Source organism: Opisthocomus hoazin, chromosome 2 (genome assembly GCF_030867145.1).
Source record: "Opisthocomus hoazin isolate bOpiHoa1 chromosome 2, bOpiHoa1.hap1, whole genome shotgun sequence".
NCBI classification, from domain to species: domain Eukaryota; kingdom Metazoa; phylum Chordata; class Aves; order Opisthocomiformes; family Opisthocomidae; genus Opisthocomus; species Opisthocomus hoazin.
Window position 1 is genome coordinate 56,595,209 of NC_134415.1, and position 20,698 is coordinate 56,615,906.

Consider the following 20,698-nt stretch of genomic DNA (forward strand, 5'->3'; position numbering starts at 1 on the left):
TTTCTTATCCTGGAAATATGGGTATTTGTTGCATTTGGTCATTTTGTGTTGTTTCCTATTGGGTTTTGTCAGATACAATCTTAATGCTTTCCAGGACATAAGCCAGTGCAGCCAGCATCTCCTGGTTGTTCTTGGGAAGCAAAGGGGACTGCTTGTATCACAAGTATTTTCCAGACTAAGAGCTTAAAGAGTCATTTGCAAAACTGGTATGTTAGTGAAGCCTTTTTTTAATCATTACTGTTTGTTAGGCATCTGTCATGGCAGGTGAAGAAACAGCAAAGAATGCATGCACATCACGGACTACACATATGAGAGGAAATATATTTGGAAATAGCTGCAATTAGATTAATCTCTGAAATAAATAAGTGAGAGCAGTAATAAAATGCTATGAATACTGTTTCCATGCTTCTTAGATCTTCTGTGAGAACTTTTAAAGCCATCTGGAATGTAAATCAAATTACAGTAGAACTGGGTTCTTGGAAAAGCATTAAAAGTTCTCTTACATTCACAGTCTGTTTCCAGCCCACAAACTCAGTTTTTCTTCCTTCTTTCCTCCCTCTCACTCTAACATAGGGGTGCTGGAGAAAGATCACTGTGGATGACACTATGCCTTTCAATGAAGAGGACAGTTTGTTACTGCCAGCTACAACCTGTCAAACTGAACTTTGGCCAATGTTGCTGTCCAAAGCAATCATTAAGCTGGCAAATACTAGGTATGTTTAGTCAGTTCAGTTTGTTTTATGAAGTCACAAGGAATTTGAAAAAAAATTGTTTTAGTATAATGGGAAATATATTTTGCTAAAAATTTTATAGTTACGAATATACAGTTTCCTGAGAGGTGACAGTAAATCAGTAAAGCAAACTCCCCTGTAGCTACAGAAGGTGCAGTGTTTCCTTTTTAGATGTGTTTTTGTGTATTTATGCACAAAAAACTTTGCAAAGAAACTGGAGTACTCTCCCAGTTTGATTTATCTGTTTGCCGTTATTCCTGAAGGGCTTCACATGTAGTTTTCTGCCAAATGGGAATGTTCAGAAAGTTCTGATTAAGTTTTAATTGCCAACCTAACCAATATTAACTTAACCAGTATTGAAAATAGAGTATTTTAAGCTGCTTTTGATGCTTTTGTTACAGTTCTGCTGTTGTGAGCCGTATGGTGATCCACTTCCCTAAAACTGCCCTGGAAAGTAGAAGGTGGCCCATGGTGCAAATGATTGACAATTATGGCTGCAGTTTCCCATGAGATGAGCAAGGAACATGAAGTGTTAAAATGACTAAGCATCAGAATATGTCAAAACACTGATCTGGGTAGTCAGGCTTCCCTGTTTGGGTCATACCAAATTAGGTTTGTCAGAAGAATGATCTAAAGTACTTCTGCACGGGCCAGCGGGTTGCCTAGAGCTGCCCATTGGGAAACTCTGCAGGAAAGTGTTTGAAATACTGTGTTTCTCTAGAGCAGAAGGGTTTGTCATGGCCAAGTGCTGGCATCTTTAGCCTTGGTCCTCTCAGGATCTACAGGCGGATATCTCTCCAGAGAGTAGGAGGCTGTATCAGTTTGAAAAAGTGGAGTGTAGTACATCAGAAATAGAGCCAACTTGTGTAAAATAACCTGGGAGTTAGAGGAGCTGCTCAGGAAATGGAAGTTCTAGATTCATATCCCTCTTCTCGCGTGAGGGATTTCAAAGTCACTTCTCCAACCCTGCAAGAAGAGGCTTTACTGTGTGCAAGTATAAATAGTATGTTTGGTAACAATGTTGAAACTATGCCATTGTACTGGAGGGAACACTAAAATAATGGGTCTGATGCAAAGGCATAAAAGCAAAATTGACTTTGTAGGCTACTAGTCAGCAATGGATAGGGAAACCCCTAAAATTGCAAGTACCCACTTTTTTTTCAGCAAGCGATTGTGTTTGTGTGTGGTCTTGCTCCTACAGAAAGCACTGTGGACTACAGAGTTTACTGTGAGACAGTTAGTATATACTGTATAATGTATTTAATATATGTATGTACATGTATATATATACACATATATATATACTGTATAATGTCTGGTTTTGTCTTACAGTATACATGAAACTGGAAAAAGAGAGCTGGAGGAATTTACAGTTCTACATACACTGACTGGATGGATACCAGAAGTTATTCCTCTACGGTAAGTTCTTGTATTAAACAATGTATGGAATAGTTGTTTAATATTTAATTCTATAAGGTATTATGAAAAATAAAGCAAAGTCCTTCAGTATCTGTTTTGGGAAGTGTATGTTTTTTACATCCAGCACTTGAGAAATGTGGTTTCAAGGAATCCAATTATGTTGTGTTTTTCTTTGTAGGACAATGCAGTTGCTTGTAAAGCTATTTATTGTGTTAAGCAGATGCCTATTCTGTGTAAAATTAATTTATTTTTAATTAACATTAAACACTGTTGTGAAAACAGGGTTAGAGAATTCTATGTTTCATCTAGTATACAGATACAAAATGTCTGCAAGTAATAATAATAATAACTTTATATCTGAATGTACTGTAGAAAGTATACATCAAGAACTTGGAAGTTATCAACTTCAGCTAGTATTGTGTTTTCACCTTTTAAGTTGGAACACTTGATATCTTTATTTCCAACCAAAAATAGTATTTCCAACCTATAATAAATTTTTTTCTTGCTTTCTCTGTGCTGGAGTGCATTTTGTGGTTTTAAAGAACAGACATTCTATTTTTCCAGCTTGATATTCTTTTTACTGAATGAATGACCAGGATACAACCTGTAAATATCTGGACATATTTTTTAAATTACACTTTTTTGCCTATTAATGTACACATTCTAATGAATACATAGATAACAGATAGTTTTGATTTATATATAATTTATTTAGGTATAATTCTTTATTTGTAACAGTCTTTCAGTATTAAATAAGTTCAGTCAAGGGCGATTTTATCCCTTATTTCAGCAATTTTTACGTCCCAAGCTATGCTTTGCAATTTACATTTTTGATATATTTGTGTCTTGCTGTAGTGTGTATGTAGCCCTTAGACTTAGAAATCTTAAGTAACGTAAATTTTGTTTCTTTATGTATTTAGTTTTACATGTGCAACAGCAAAAAGTAGTATTTATGAATCTGGCACTTACTGCAAATGTATTATATTCTGGAAGAAGAAAATCTGAATACCACAGAGTCTTGCAATAGTAGTACAAGATGACTTCAGTTCATTGTACAATCAATTATTTTATTTTTGAAAAAGTAGGTTGCATGCATTAGCTTACATGAAACTTATTCATGGCCCTGGACTATCCATTTAGTTTTATATTATTTCTGGAATCACTGAGTTTCTGTGGACAACCAGTGTGGCTGCAGCTCTCATGTCATATCAAAAAGCTGTTGTAGCTGCTGGAATCAGTGGAAGAGGCATGAAACTACCTGTGCTGAAACGGTTAGGGAAACCTAATTTGGAAGTATCTTGGAGAAGGTTTTTAATGTACAGAGCCAGAATCAAGTTGTTGTATGGTGTAGTTGCAAAGTGGTCTGCAATTTTGCCTGTTGCAACTTTTAATTACTAAAAAGCTTTAGGAAGGATGCCTTATTTACATGCTTCTCTAACCACCATCTCCTTCTTTATGGATCTGTCCACAATCTGTCTCTTAACAAATTGGCTGATATACAAAATCAGGCAAGTGTGTTTTATTTACTAAAATAATCCAGTAACTTTTCTAAGAATTGGACTGTGAGTTGTAGTATAGTGTTGTCTAAATGAGAATCACACTTTCTTTTCTTATTGCAAATATCATTATCGTTGACATATATATGTGTTTTGTTTTTAAAGGCCTGGATACTTGGACAAAGTCTGGGGCTTTTTGAAAGAGATTGTGCCAGAATTCAAGTTGCCAAATAAGACAACTCCAGAACTTGATATTCCTCAGTCAGATCCAAAACCTAAAGAGATCAAAGTCTCAGAGTTAAAAAATGAAGTTTCATCTGTGAATAAGCAGTCAGATAAACCCGAGAAAGCAGAGAAAGCTGATAGAATTGGCAAAGGTCTGTAAGTTTAGGTAGTGTTATTTTTGCAGCCCAAGCATAAATGAAGTTAACATAACCTCTGGCTTCAAATTTATATGTCTTTATTATGCCACATGCAACTCTCTGGGTTTGTTGTTTCACTGAACATGTTGAAATGATGTAAATTCTAAAAAGCTTTTTTTTAACTGTAGATCTCATTGGAAGCAATACTAGTCTCTTATTTTAGGAAAACAGCTTCATTTTATGGCAGAGATTTGTTCAGCTGTGTGTCACAGCCATTTCTCTAAAGACTGGTTCCTTGCAGAGGGATAACAATCAGAGAGGTTACAGTTTCCCCAAAGGCAACACTACTCTGACCACCAGTAAATTATACATTTCATAATGGATGTTACAAAGTGTGATTACCTACAAAGGGTTTTGACAAGTACGTTCTAATGTCTACCTGCATTTTTATTTATAGCAACATTTCTCTTTATGCTACTAGATATAGGTATTAATTTTCTTCAAGAGCTGCTAATGCTATTTACATTCAAATGAATAAACTTAGGTTTAGAAACTTATTTGTTCCAGTGTGTTATTCTTCAATATTTATACTTGAGACTGAGTTTTCTTAGTTGCTGTTTTTAACTTGAAGGCACATATGCAATTTCACAACACTTCTAACGTCTTTGGAAGGTACAAATCATATAATAAAATTTCTGTTTCTTTCACGATTTAAAAAAAATATCCTTTCCTTCCCCACTTTGAATCCCAAGTACTTAGTCCTAATGTCAGAAGTGTTATAAAAACTGGCTGAGAGGGTATTCTCTCTTCTTAGGAATTCTTGCTATCATTTTATAACCCACCCACCAGTGTAGTAGGTATTTCAGAGTTTGGAATGGATAGGCACTGGGAACATCACTGTCATTCATCCAACAGGATGCTGTAATTTATTTCCAGAAAACTTTGTAAATTTAATCCTGCCTAAGACTCCAGAAATTCTGTTAGTAACTGAAACAGCTAAGAATTGGGGAAACATTATGTTATGATACAGCCCTGTAATCTCCAACTCTGAGGCTACAAACTATGTTCTGATGCTCTGTTAACGTTTAGAATTTTTAAATTAGATATATGTTTTCCTATATTCTAAGTTCTAAGGCTCGAAAAAAGGTTCTGACTGTGGAGACTTTCTTCTTCCATGTCCATTGGGAACCTATGACTCATCTATATTAGATCATTTTGGAAATCACTGATGTGTGGGAGCAGGGACATGAAGAAAATATTTGACACAGTGCCAGGAATTCCGAACATTACAGTAGGGACATGAGAGTTGTGCACTAATGAGAAGGTGAGACTGAAACCTTCCTGGCCCCTTCTCAGTAAATCTGCATTTACATCTTAAGAATTATTTTTTATTTTTTTTAAGCTGAATGACGTTAGTTCTTTATTGTATCTCAGCTCTTCTGACTGGAATAGCTTGTGGCTGATTTGTTTTTTTTAAATGTATCTAAAATGTCATTAAAGCATTTATTTTAGTATGAGACTTTATGACTGAAAGTTTGTGTCTGAAAAAGAAAAATCTTTAATCTTTATTTTGCTTGATAGAAAAAGCAGAGCAGAGAGAAATTGGAAAGAAGAAAAGCAAAGACAGAGAAAAAGAAAAAAGCAGGTTAGCAGTTCAGTCTTCACAAATGTCGGCAGAAGCCCAACGTTCTCTTCAGGCCTTAACTGAAAGTAAGTGGTATTCTTTTGAAGATAAAACAACAAATAGGAGATATATGTAAAACTACAGGCTTTGCTTTTATTAGTTTTTGTACTTAATTGGGGGGGAGTTAAAATATACTAATTTGTTAAAAAATTGCAATTCTTTACGGGCTGCATTACAGACTGAAGTCATTATAACCTATTAAAATCCTATAACTCATATAAAGAACAGTATTGCAGTAATTTGTGTTTGATGTCAAAATGAAAAATAATGCTATACAGAAGATTTGGAGGTTTCTGGCCAGTCATACAGGACCAAGATTTGTCCTAGTGGTAAACTGTCTTTCTCTCTATATTTTTTTTTTTTAAAAAGCATTCTCTCTACAAACTTACTTGTTCAATATCTACTTTTTCATTAAACTGCAGTTGGAAAAAGCAGGAATGCTTCTTTGTTGAAGGGCAGAGGGGCAGGGTAGTCAAAAATATTCATTAGAATTCATTCTGTGATTTAATTGTTTAATAAATTTGTTTCCTTTGTCCTGGAAATGCATTTTGATGAATTTATTTTTAATGATACATTCATGATAGCTTAAAATTTAAGTAAATTCTTGCTTTGTGTATTTAAATTTAATTATTAAAAAAAACCCAAATCAAAATACAATTTAAACAAACAACAGGTAAATACTAATCGTTCAACAAATCAATCAATAAGAAATGTCGTGCTGACTATCATAAAGTATAGAAAGTATTCATAAATGTACATTAAGTTCATTTGCTTTTGTCATTGTTTATATTTGCTTACACGTAGTATTTCCATATGACTAGCAGAAGGAAACATATTTGTTAACTGGAATGTTATCTAGTTGCAGATCAACAGGTAAGAATAGGTAGAGCATCTTTCTTTGGGAAAATTACTACAAAGTAAAAATGTAGAACAAGAATGAAATTCACTACGTAAATTGGATTCCTGTTTCTTGATTTAAATCCTGATTAAAATTGGTGGTCTAAATAATTTTAACTTATATCAAACCAATACTGCAGTTTGTCATCAGCAAATATATTCATTTGAATTCCTACCTTAGATATTACTAAAGGAGTTAAACACCAGTAAATTTTAAAATGTATTGCAGGAACATAGTTTGCTGCAGTGGTAGTAGTTCTGGAATAGAAAATGAGGCATTTCACATGAATCTAAGGAATATACCCAGTACTCAAGCACGTTGTGGGGGAAAAGAAATCAAAGGAGAAGCAGAAGGATCAAAGCAACGAGTTCTAGAAACTGTGCAAAATGAGTGAAAGAGCAGTAAAAATCACCAAGCAGTGTTTCCATTTGAAGAACCACACGACATTTTGATCTTTGCTCTGCCTTTTAAAGCACAGTTTATGCTGTTTTCTGAAAGATCGTCAGTGGCATGTGAAGAAGTTATTTAGAAAGATTATTTGTTCAGGACTCAAATATGATCATCAGAGAACTCTTCTATCCCAGGTCTGAACCAGAAAAGTTTTGAAAAAAAGTGGTAGATATTTCACTAATAAACTTGAGAAGAATTTGAACAGAAGTAAATGTGGAGATTGTAAAGTCAGAGACTGTAAGATATGGGGCAAATTTAAGATTATTAGACTGTAAAGAAACAAAAAAACGGTGAAATGCAATTTGAAATAATACTGAATTAAAATGCATTTTTGTTGTGAGATTGTAGCCGTAACAGAAAGAGCTTGCAGGCTTTATGTGACAGTCTGCAGAGAGTGACCCAGGACAGTAAAACTATTTTTGTGTATAAGGTAACATTTGAAGCTAGGACTAGGTTCAAAGTCAGACTTCAGAGGCAGTAGTTGTAAAAAGTTTCTGAATTTTTCTTGGAAATTTTGTAAAAGTGACTTTACTTAATGCAATAACTTTTTTTTTACTTTAGTGTAAGTGGCTTGTTTTCACAAACGTGAGTTTTCACTCTAGCTATTGACTGTGGGGACTTTGAGGGAATTGTTCTTCTTTCTGTGATAAATATGAATTATTTCTAAAGAGATATTTAATTACTCTTGATATAATTTATATTTCACTTCTAAAATGGCAATGCCTCCTGTATTCCTTACCTTGTATATTCATTACCTTGTTTAGTTTCATGCGCATTGTTACTTCTAAGTATTTGAAACTACTCTTACAGGCTTTTGATTTTACGTGGGTTTTAACGTTGTGGTGGGTTGTTGCTATCGGGCCACTAAGCCCCCCCACCCAGTCCCTCACTTATGCCCCACCAGCGGGATAGGGGAGTGAATCAGAAGGACTGAACCTCTTGCCCACCCCCAGCCTACTCGCTGGGACAGCAGAGTGAGAAACAGAAGGATTTGATGCTATGTGAGGTCTGCTCAGCAATAGCTGACACGTTGATGTGTTATCAACCGTTTTGGTCACGTCTAGCAAGCTGCACTATGAGGGCTGCTCTGAAGAAAGTTAGCTCCATCCCAGGCACACCCAATACAAAAGTATAAATACAGTTCTGAAGCATTTGTGCACTCAGACGAGTGCTTGCTGCACTCTTAAATACAAGAAGAGTTGCAGGATCCTTGAAGCATTGAACCTGTTTCTCTGTTTATCCTGTTGCATGGATCCAGCAGAATAACAAGCCCTTCACCTGGCCAGCCAGGGCCCTTCCCCAGAGCAACCAGCTCTTTGGTCCTGTGGCTTATCAGCCAGCAGGTCCTCGGGAAGCTTTTGTATATAATTCATGTGTTCCTACCAACCTGTTTTAGCACACAGTCTGCACTTTTCCACTCATCAGCCTTTTCTTCTGGTAACTCTTTCCCCTTTCATACCTAGGGAGTCCATTCATTCCATAAAGTGGTTTTATAGAGATACAATATAAGCTACTTAGGCCCTTTGTTCCTATAAAGAGCCACTGCTCCTCTTTCCGTTTACGTTTCTAGCCTAATGATTTTCTTAATAATTTCTGAACTGCTGGAAAGGGAATACTATTCCACTGGAGAGGACACTAGCCAGGAATTTGGGAGTTTGTTCTACAAACCAGCCGTTTATTTTTGCTAAGTCTCATTGTGCCTTGACACAAGTTTTGTAACTAAAGATAATAACATTTTCTATGTCACTTTGTATGTTGCAGAAGTGTTGGGAGACTATTATATTGTTTAAAAAATTCTGAAGTCATACAAGTAGATCTGTAATATTAACCATTAGAGTCAATGAGATACATAGCACATAACTGTAAAGTTATTTTCATTTACCTTTTGCCTATTCAAAAGAGTTTTCACTTAGAAATAGAGACTGGAGCCTAACATTTTGTTCTGGTTTTTTGTTCTGGTTTTTTAAATATTATTGTTCTGCAATATTTATGTCAATTTAGAAAAGCACGTAGGTCATTTTTCTCAAGACTAAAAAAATATGCTACAATAGGCAAAGCTAATCCATGCCTAACACAACAGCAAAGGTTAACATACGAGCCGCACACCTGTTAAGAAGGATGTTGAAAGCCAGCTGAAGTGTTTTGGAAGGTTAGAATTCAGCATCAGCTCTTGTTTGACGAAAGAAATATTTAAGAGAAACATTAAGATTTAGTGAGAAAATTCTTTGCGAGTCTTCAAAACCTATGACTTCTTTAAAAAATAACAACAGTTAAGACTATTAAAACCAACAATTTTCATTCCTGGCCTTTGTTTTTAAGGGGCTGTGTATGTGTATTACATGGATCAACGCAAATGATACTTTCCCTTCTCCTTGGGACTGAAATGTTTGTTCAGACCATGTAGTACTCTCTCTGCAAATGAATTTGCAGAGCCACAAATGTGAAGCATAAGCAGCTACAAGGATTCAGAAATATTTAACAAAGCACCACAGAATTCTTAAATCCACACTGATGGATGTAAATGATAGGCTTTGCTGAATCTAACTGTTTTGTTGTACCATATGTTATAACATTTCTCATCTAATAATACAATTTTATCAAGGCTATTGGTTTTAATTAGTTTCCCCACATGCTGAATTCATGCTAATCAACAGTACACTTGGTGGCAAAAAATTTGCATACATCCTCCACTTTTTTTGTACAGTGAATAAAGATCAAATAATGTATTTTTTTTTTAAGGTACTGGCACAATGTACAAAATCTTTTTAGTATTGTAATAGTATTATTAAAATAAATATGGTGTGCCTGGTTAATCATTTGCATGCTCTAATAACTTGTTCATTATTGTTTATTGTCTGCCATGCAGACATTTTATTTCACAACCCATCTGGACTGAGTATGACAGCTTTACATTCCACCTGGTATTTGATTAAATACTTTTATTTGAGAAATACTTCTCACAAGCAATGAGATCAGCGTGCCTTGTGGCACATACTGTTCTGTAATCTGTAATGTAGTACATTGTAGCGACTGTATTTGTAGCAGATCAGATGTGTCAGCAGGGACTGAGATAAAATCTAGCTTATAGCCTTGTTTTTGAGTAAGTTGAAACCCACAGCTAACAAAAGAGCTGTAGTTACGGGAATCACAAGCATACAGAGAAAAATATTAAGTATTCACTGGAAAATAACTCTGACTTACCATCAGATTATATTTAATTGAGAAGTTGAATTTCTGGAAGAATATTTAAGATGCAGTGATATCTTACAGCTCTAAGACAATAACATTGCATACCTTCTAAATAAATGGATTTTGAAGTCTGATAAATTGTATTTTCCAGCCTATCTTTTCTTTTTCTTTTCCTTTCCCTTTTTTCTTTGTATACAGACAGTATTGCTGTATTCCATTTCGCAGAAAATACCTATTCTTAGAGCATCTTCTAGTTGAGCACTCACTAAACATAGGTAAAACTAGGAAGCAATTATCCTATATTTAAGGTGGAGCTGAAGGGGACAAAGACAAAACATTCTGCAGAAAAACAGGTGTCACAATCTGTGTACTGAAATCCTGTCTTCACAAGCTTTCTCAAAGGACTAAGGAAAAATAGAGAGAATAGAGAGAAATAGACATCCTTCTTTTTGAGCTGACTTTTAGGTCAAACCACGGACCCATATTTCTATTATTATATATTTTAGACTTTTAATTTCCTTGCAGCGTGAGTGAACTGGCTGTCAGCCAGACAGCCTTGGTTTCTCGTTATCAGTCAGGAATTAACAATAGCTTCTTTCACAGATGCAGGTATGAGATGATTGTGCGGTTGCCTAGTGCAGCAGATTTCTAGGGGTAACAAAGTGAACATGCCCCTGCTTTTATGCCTTGCCTATAGCAGAATTACAGGAAAACAAGGTTCTGTAAGGCATGCAGGATAAAAGATACAGGATCACCCCCTTGCACTTTCTAAATTTAAATAATTTGCTGTACATTTAAATCATTACCTCTATTTTTCCATCTCCTTGACGGAAGTAATAGCAGTAACCCTGGTTTATGAGCGCTCTTGTTTCTCAAACTACTTATCTCAGGCTTCATATCCATTGGCAGCAGTGGCCAGAGCTCTGGCTTTTGATGCTTTTGTTGTCAAGATCAAATTTTGCTTTCACTGGTGAGAAGCCCTTAACTGGTACTGACTAATCAGTACGTTTTTACTTCATCTGCCCAGGTGATGTGTATTGTGTTCTTCATGTTAGAATACAATATTTTTAAAATTTGAAGTTGGAACAATAGTGAGAGCTGCTGCTGACCTATTGCATTTTTACGTTGTCCATTCTGTTATTCATCTGTGTAAAAGAAGTAAAATATGAAAAAGTTGTTGATGGTCTAAATAGGCGAAGATTAAAACAATGTGTTTTTTCTGTCCATGGCTTCTCTTCTGAGTATTTTACAATGAACTCTTGTTTTGAATGAAATTACAGACTCAGACAAAGAACAGAATAATAAAAATAATGCAGAGAAAGCAGGGAAATTTAGGATGAGGTATAACATTTATTTGCTGCTTTCCATGTTCTAACACATGTTAATGTTTTCTCTGTAGAATCTTCTGTGCCAACCCAGCCAGAAATGGCCGTGTATGCTGGTTGTATACCACTACATTTGTTTGAAGAGGATATTTTTTCGTTAGGGCAGATGGTAAGATTCTATGCTTTCAGGACCAGAAAGCATTACATATTTTATTATCAGGGTGTTTTGTTTTGTAGCAACTACATTGTAACAAGTATAACAAAATTAGTATAGTGAACAGTCACCAGGTAATGACTACCTATTAAATTTGTATTTCAATACTTCTGTATTCTGATCACGCATTTGCCTGCCACAGCCCGGCTTATTTTTTCAGTTTTACTACACTTTTGTCTGGGTCCCGGGAGGTTAAGTCTGCTGAGAGAGACTAGATGTGGACTAAAAAATGCATTATGATGAGATACTTCTGACTGTAAAGACTAATTATTTTAAGGGCTACTTGAAAAATATGAATTTCAGGTTTTTTTCAGACTACAATTAATGACTTCTCTGATATACATTTTCTGATATGTTTTTCTGTAAGAAATAGCATGTTTATATCCATTTCTATCATTAGTGTTTTAACTGGTGAAAGCAACTGGAGAGAATGTAGCACTTCAGGCAGCTGGAGTGAAAACAATGCTTAAATTTCCACTTAGTCACTCACACTCTACAGAGAGCTATTTCTAATACCAGAGCAGGCTTTCTTGAGTTGATTATTAATTAGATTTAAATTTTTGTACATTTAAATCATATTTATCATAATTAGAATGTTAAAATTTAAGCTGCCTCCTCATAAAACTGATAGGCTTCATAAAATAAAGATATTTCCAGAAATGATTTGCAGGTGTTATGCTTTACTGCTCTTCATTCTTACACTACTTTCTTTTTAAAAATTGTGTTGTGTATTTTGTGCTGTTTTGAAGACTAGCTCATTTTCTGTGATTTTAGTTTCATTTGTATTATTTTAAGGTCTCAGATAATACTGTCTCTTTGCTAATAAAAAGTAGTACTAGTCATCAACAAGGAAACTGGAAATGGTGACATAGGGTTATATTTTTCCTGCCACCTAAGGCCTTGAGTCTCAAACTTGGCTTCAGTGTGTTAGGGTACAGAGATTACTGAAAAAGAAGCATGGCAGGCCAAATAGGGTGAGGCAGATGGATCTATATGTCCTAAACAGTATTTAGTAAAGAGTGGTAGAAAAATGGACGTTGACAGAAATTGAATATAGAAGTGTAGTGGATTTCTTGTGGGCCTCAGTTAAAAAAGCTCATTTTCATGCTTTCTTTGGGGGCTGAGAAGTACTACACCAACAGAAATACTTAAAGTTTGGAAAAGTGGATTCATAGTTTGGTATAATAGTTGCTCCCTAAATTTGGAGGAAATTTTGCCATTGACTGGTGTTGTGCCAGAATTTTCTTCCAGAATGTTTGTAGTGTCCCTTTTAGCTGTGCTTTCTAGTGTGTATGTCTTTGGATTGATGTGGCTTGAGTTTAATTGTCTTAAGTTTGGTCAAATAAAATGAAAAAAATCAAGAGTTGAGTCATTCAAGTGTGTTTCCTACTCAGCAGCTGACAAGTTCTCTTTCATGAGTTATGGCACCTAACTCGTTGTGTTCAAAATCCTTTCTTCTCCTGGAGGTTTTAACTTGCATTTTCACGTTATTTGAATATGTGTGTACCCAGTCACCACTCCTGTAATATAACTTTATAAATTCAGATATCAAATGAAGCTGATATATTGTTTATGTACTTTAATGTGTTTAATTTGATCCTCTCCTTTTAAATAACCACTACTACATTCTTCTCTGCACTTTGTAATTATAGAACCTCAGGAACATTTGACAATGAGCAGGAGCAATCAGAGACTTGCTGATAAACGTGTTAGAGAAATAAGTTATGGCTGATTTATTTAGCAAGCAAAAGAAGATGTATTTTTTAAATAAAAAGAAGTACAAATCTTCTAACAGAACATCCAGTAGGGAAGAATGTTAAGTACTGGACCATTATTATTTTAATGGGAAGAGCACCACTCAATGTCTACATCTAAAATTACTCTTGTTCAGGGCTTTGGTGTATGGGTCAACTGTAGTGCTTTCAGTGTGTTTTCTACATTAGCCAGCAGATAAAAAGTTTAACTTTAATGATGTATTGATTCAGAATGATATTACATTATGGAGATTTCACAAGTTATCTAAAAGACAAGTTGCTTTTAGAATTCTGCCACTTTATAAATTCAGCATGAAGTAAGGACTTTTTCCTCAAAAAGTATTTTTAAATATGGTTATTTAAAACAGAATGTTATCACTGTTGTTTTCTTATATCTTTCACTTATATTTTTTTTTGTAACACCCAAAAGATTACGGTTATATAAATAAGTTCCAAGAAGTGATGAATCTATTATGAAAAGTAAAATATGTGTAAATACTTCTAAGTATTCAATTATACTTTTTCTGATGAACATCAAATTCTAATTAGAATGTTTTTGGATAGGTGAATTATTTTTGTTTCATCTGTTATCCAAGCCATTACATGCTTTTGTGTGCTTACTGTTCTTTTTTGAGAGAGAGATGTGATGAGAAATGAGAGCTGACCCCGGTCAGATTATCTTTCCATGTTTCATAGGCTGATTCTTCAGAGAAGCTGAGGCAATATGGGCTTTCCCACATATATAGCCATCCTGTCCTGATTACAAGAACTAGGTCCTGTCCTCTGGTAGAGCCGCCACAACCACCACGAGTTCCTCCTTGGAAGCTTTTCCGTCAGAAAAAGGAAACTATAGTGACATCTGAACCTCAAGGTCTGTCTACTCAAATCTCAAAAATAAATTTGTAATTACATTTTAATTGTTGTAAGCGTTTTCAGAGCCATACTTATCACACGTTAGCCTAGTTTCTGTAGAACTCCCCTAGGGATTACTCTTCCTCTCTCTTTTGCCAGTTTTGCATTACTTCCCCTTAGCCCTATTATTTCTTAAATGCTTTGAGAAGTGTCTTAATTTATCTCTAAAATAGCACTCTACTGAAGAAAATGAAGAGGGAGCGTTATCAAAGCAACACAGAAGCTCTCTGATGCAGAGCCATGAAAGCTTCTGAACACCTTTTAAACCTTTAAATATGTGACTAGTCCTGCTGCAACAACTCATGTTTTTATGGGTAGTTCTTGTTCTAGTGTTTGTCTATGCTGCATAGTGGATTTAAATGCATGATATGAGATAGCTTGAATATGAAAGCATTACAGGCATGCTAGCAAAATATACTGGGATCAGACACAGAGGAGATTACAAAAGGCAGAATGTGCTGCCATAGTTGTTCTGAGCTACCTTGGACAACCTTACATATTAAGCACCCTTTTAGTACCTTGCAGACTGAGGTTCAGAGTGTTAAGTACTTATTTTCTCATTATATGTCCCCTAAAGCCACCCCTGGTTGCTCTCTTCCTTTCAAGTGTGTGCAATGATACTTGGAAAATAGAATTATTTAGGGGTGATGGAAAATTATTAGTCAAAATTTTAGTGTTAAATGTTTCTTATTAATATATATTTAATGAGTTGCTTTTTTTCCAGAGCCTGTGGTAAAGAAACCTGAAGAACATGTTGAGATTGCTAGCCTATTTTTGAATTACAAGTTGAATCTTATCACAATACCCACAGACATGTAAGTATTCAATATAGTTTCAGCCTTAATGTCTTATTGTTAGTCCATTTCACCGTGAAAGTGCAATGGTTTATGTTTACTTGTGTCACAAGGGAAAACTGCTCTGTTTGTATAGTTTAAAGCACATCAGGATTAGACCACTCTGTTGTTTTACTGATGGCACATAATTAATTGGCAATCAGTGAACTGTACGTTTAGGATCAATATCAACAATAGAACAGATAAACCACTATACTAAATGCTTACAAAATGTTAATGAACACCTACAAACTTCTGAACACCTTTCTGTAACTAATCCCAGGAATTCCTAACCACACACTCAGAGACACACACATGCAATTATACGAATCCTCCTGGCATTCTGGGTTACAAGCTTTCTTACAAGCTTTTTTCTTCCAGCATTCTGGGTCCCTACTTGTCAAACCCTGTGCAGACAGTCCCCTAGTTGGATGCACACTTCGCAGGGTATCCGACATTGAGGGGCAGAGAGCTCTGCCAGGCAAAAACACTTTGCCAGTTCTCTACTCAGTGGGCCCAAAGATGTAGAACACTCAATAGATCGCTTCCACCAGAAATAGGAATATTCTTTGATATCTTTCAAATTTTTCTTCAAACTACGGGTCTTTTTCGTTTCTTGCACATAAAAAGGAAGTAATTGGCTGGCTAGTCAGTACTTTCATGGGCATCACATATGTGGCATGGAACAACGAATGTTAATGTTTATGAATAAAACAGGTTATTCTCTGTTCATTATAACAGTTACAAGAAGCCAGAGGGTGTATGTGAACCATCTCATGCTCAGAACACAGCTTTGTATAAATGCCTCTTGTTAAAGGCTATTTGGAAATCCTGTAACCCCTGGAAAACCAGGGTCTTCAAACAGGGTGTCTTAGAAAAAATGTTTCAGAAATTGATGTATACATGGCTTCTAGTGACGTATGGAATATTCAGCATAATACTTGCTCACTGGCAGGAAAAAAGGGTTACCATTAAGTGTATCAGGGCCTTGGTTTTTTTCCTCTGACCCACTGCATAATACATTACTGACAGGCTTCAGCTTATGCTATGAACACTTGGTAGACAACTGCTGGAATTATTAATCTCCTCTCGTTTATTCTGACTGAACTCCTGACAGGGGAAGCATTGAATGTATCACATACTAAGTGAGAACCAAAAAGTTTATGTTATTTTGGAGGACATTTCTTTTCTCAAGCCTGGGTCCAACAGCAATTTGTAAATTGTTGGAAGTGTGTGTACATTTTTAAGGTGTGTACACCTTTTCTAAGTACATCTCTAAGTAAGCTGAATAAACTACGTACTTGGCACGTTCTGCATTTTGATCATCATGATTGGATGGGTTGGTAATAAACCAATTAGATTTTCTTTGGTTTTGGACAGTAGCAAGGGGGAAATTATCTTGGAATATTCTAGGAATAGCATTGTTTTGCTGATACAGTTGCATTTTGCTGGTTAAAAATACATTACTTACAGTTTGTTTTTAAATAGTAGGAGTAGAAATACATAAAAATGCTCTAAGCAATACCATTAATAAGTTACTAAAAGAGTGACAGAATAATAATTAAGATGTTGCAGTATTTGCATGCTAACCTGTTTTATGTTGTTTTTTCATATTTAATAGATTGATTCATGGTCATCTTACCCCATTTTGTCAAGGACAGTTTATTTAATGTGCTAAGTTTCCATGACAGTCAGCTAATTTAATCTCTTGTGATTTAATTAACAGGTATTAACCAAAAATATATAGCAAATATTAGCATTTCATTAAAGTAATATAGCTGCTGAAATAAGATGAGGGACCTAGATAACAATTGTGACTGAAACTGTTTTTAATCTTGTGCTTTTATTCTAATATAGTCTTTCAAAACATTCAAAGGGAAGATAATTGTGGTTGTGTTACTGCTAAAGTTCTTCATATTTCATTATCTCGATCCATAAGAAGGGGGTTAGATAACACATGCTTGCATTTTTCTCTGTTCTTTATTGCTGCAATAACACAATTAGGTATTTATGTCTAATTGGCATGTGTGCAACATTGTTTTCATCTTGTTCTCCTAGTTCATTTAACAAGCAAAGAGCTATTTATATTTCCATCATTTTTTACTTCTGCCTCCACTGAAGTCAGTGACAGAGCTTTCTTTTACTATAGCCAGAAAAGACCTTGCACAGGTTTCCTTGGTTATCATGTGTTTTAGCTGTCTGGTAGCTATGGAGACCCATTTTGAGGGAAAAGATAAAAAACTATTATGACACAAAACACAGTTTTTTGCCCTGCCTCTATTTAAGCAGTACATATTATAAATGTTTTTCTTGTCTAGGGGCCATAGAAATTTATTTACTTCTAGGATTGCAATCTAGTTCTCTTCAGCTGACTTGGATTTTGTTTGACTTCTGGTGTTATCATCTAGTTTTCCTCAGCTGACTTGGGTTTTTTTTTTTTTGAGGGTTAGTTAAGAAGACAACAGTTCACATCGTTTGAATATAGATATGTGTGTAGTGCCAAGCCAGTGATTATAAGGAATATATGTATATATAGATTTTGTGCTGCTCTATTAAGCTGTCAAAATAAAGGAGGCACAAATTAATTTGACAAAATTCTGTTAAGAATAGTAGTTATGAAGACTGTCATTTGAAAGTAAATGTGTGGATTAAAGTGTTTGACTTTTCTTTTATTGTTTAGCCACTTTCCACAGTCTACCATCAAAAAAGGATTTCATTCCATATCCTGTCTCCCTTCAGTTACTGAAAGTGATGAAAATGTAAGTGACAGTAAGGTGGGTATGATCCAAAGTGAGAGACACTCAAATGCAGCATGTTATTCTCAGGTAATAATTTTTCCTAATTTTTTTTTTAACTTGACCTGGTGTTGTATTCCAAAGGATAGTAAAAGGCAAAATAGGAAATACTTAAATATAGACTTCTAAAGACTTTTCAGTAAGCTTTTTATTTTTTTCTGCTGGTATATAAGTAATTTCTCTGCTCTTGATGTGTACTGGGTGGGAAATCTTTCCTAATGGTTTTTGTTTCAACCTTAATTTTTTATGATATACTAGTCAGATTCTATAAGTCCTATTGCTAACACTACAAAATATTTTGGGTTTGCTCTTTAAAATCAATTTGATGGGAGAGTCTTAAGAAGATAGTCAGGAGTCTTTATAAATTAATGTTTACTGCATGTTATGATTAGTGTATTTCATCTACAGTGAAGGATGTACCTAGGCAAGTGGCTACTTCATAAATGTAAACTTTATAAACTCATGCCTTAAAAATGAAATCCTGATTTGATTCTTAATTGAAAGGCTTCAGGCCTGATCTAGAAAATGAGTTAAGGATTTAGTGCTCAGTTTTCCTGCCCTTAAATTACAAAACTTTGCCTTCTAAGGGAGTCCTCCGCCATGAATTAGACTCTCAAGCTTCCCGAGCAAAATATTTTGCATAGGGAAATATTTTACAACATAAAGAAGTAGAGGCTTAAATATTCAAAGAAACAGAGCTCTACTGATGTTGTTTTATTTGCTCAACACCTACAAAAGAACCCAACTTGACAGTGCCAATATCTCTTTAATTTCATCCTTATTGCAGCAAACGCTGCTCCTAAGAGCATCTGATAGCATTTCTCTTTTTGACTTTAACAAAACTGAGGGGGAAAAAAGCAGACTAGGCAATATGCAAATGCTTTCAATGAAGTTATACTCAAAATCTGGATCCAACTCAATAAACTAATTCTGCTTTGGAGAAGACGTAGTCTCAACTTGTAGATGTTTACTACAGTTCTCTACTCCACATTTATTTTCTGTTCCAAGTAAAGAATGAGTACTTATTCCGTATCTGTTACATTCGATATGATTACAATGCAGAAAGTATTTTAAAAGCACCCATACAATGTATTCATCCATAGTGCTGCATAAAGGAAAAACAGCAACAAAGTCCTTATCTGCATAATCCTATAGTAAGAATGACCCAATTATTTAAAAATTTCTACTGTTGTTTTCTGGGACAAACTGATAAATATACTTGAGGGTAACATTTGTGGTATTTAGTTGATGTATAGTGATGGTCTGTAGGGTTACAAAATATGTTAGAAGACCAAAGACATACTGCTAAGGATAGTATTAGGTATCTTTATGAACAAAGACAACATAATTTAGTTTGATAAATTTTGAAATAAAAGGGAAATGATTTTCTGTATAATTTTTGGAGGGCCTATTTATATGTTTCCTCTTCAGGGTGTACTGTAATGCCATTTTTTTACTTCAGATCTGAAACTCAGTTGTTTTAAACTATTCTATATCTATTGTGTGTATAGAAAATGGACATGTGTGGATATAGTTATTGGGTATTTATTAGCTTAAAATAAGGTAATTCTGTACTGAAGGAGAATTCTTTCCAACAGAAGATGTATTTAGCTATTCTGTATTTTGTGTACATTTTAAAACAATAGTTTGGTTAGTACTTCACGACGTTTTTAAAGTCTTTTTAATAATTGCAACTTAAGAAAGTCATTACAAAAGCAGCAGGGTAAAAAGGAACTGTAAGTTGCATCTTACAATATCTAGTAATTATTGGTTGCATGACTTCAGTCTCTCTAGCTGTATAATATAGATCTAGTTAATTACAAATTAATAGATATTTATGTGCTGGGAGCATAAAAGCAGTTTGGAACATCACTTTGATTTTTTTCCCCTAGTCAAGAGTGTAAGAACCATGTGATTGTAGAAAGCTGGTCTGTCACAGTAGGACGTGCAGTCAAGGAGAGGCAAGGGCAAGTAACAAAATACGAGAGAGAGAGAGACGTTGATAAAAGCAGAGTGGTTGGAAGAAGACATGAGTGCGACTTAGTCTGAGGGCAGTCTGATTCAGATGAGAAATGTAAGAAGTCATGAGCAGCTAATTGACTTTTACTTGAACCTTACTTCTGCCTCAGTTTAAATCTCAGCTGAAAAATGCTCTGCCTATTAATAGCTGCAGGAAGTAAGTAGGACTACTTTTGTACAGATTTCAAAAGAAAATAATATTTTTAGTTTGCAGAACAATCTTCTATATTTCCAATATTAAATCTTTTAATCAAAAAAATTATGTGGATACCTCTGGGAGATTTGTTGTGGGAGAGCTTTCTTTCCATAGTTTTAAAACCTGAAATAACAATATACATCTATTCTTTTTTAAAATCAGTTAGTGATTGAAAAAGCAAACGGTGAAAGAGGAGCTTTGATATCCCAAACTCACTAGGTTGTGGTTAATTTGTAGAATTTTGTATTGTAGTATACTTAGTGTGAATAACTTATTTTGACCTGTGCGATTACTACTCCAGAGACATCTACTTTAAAACCTTTGATATAGATGTGTTAAACCTTTGGAATGCAGCAGTTTTCTGTGTTAAGCTGACTGAAACGTAGTCAGCTACTGTGCCAGATCCTCAGCAAGTATAAAT

At 34.9% G+C, this 20,698-nt stretch overlaps 1 protein-coding gene across 1 annotated transcript in view; it reads left to right on the top strand.

The window, feature by feature from the left end:
- The window catches only part of ADGB (androglobin), a 120,217-nt gene that overhangs the window by 32,801 nt on the left and 66,718 nt on the right, over positions 1-20,698 (top strand). The window contains 8 exon segments of the mRNA XM_075413741.1: positions 574-713; positions 2,064-2,150; positions 3,812-4,023; positions 5,590-5,718; positions 11,629-11,723; positions 14,219-14,393; positions 15,159-15,249; positions 17,948-18,041. Coding sequence (XP_075269856.1) covers positions 574-713; positions 2,064-2,150; positions 3,812-4,023; positions 5,590-5,718; positions 11,629-11,723; positions 14,219-14,393; positions 15,159-15,249; positions 17,948-18,041 — 1,023 coding nt within the window.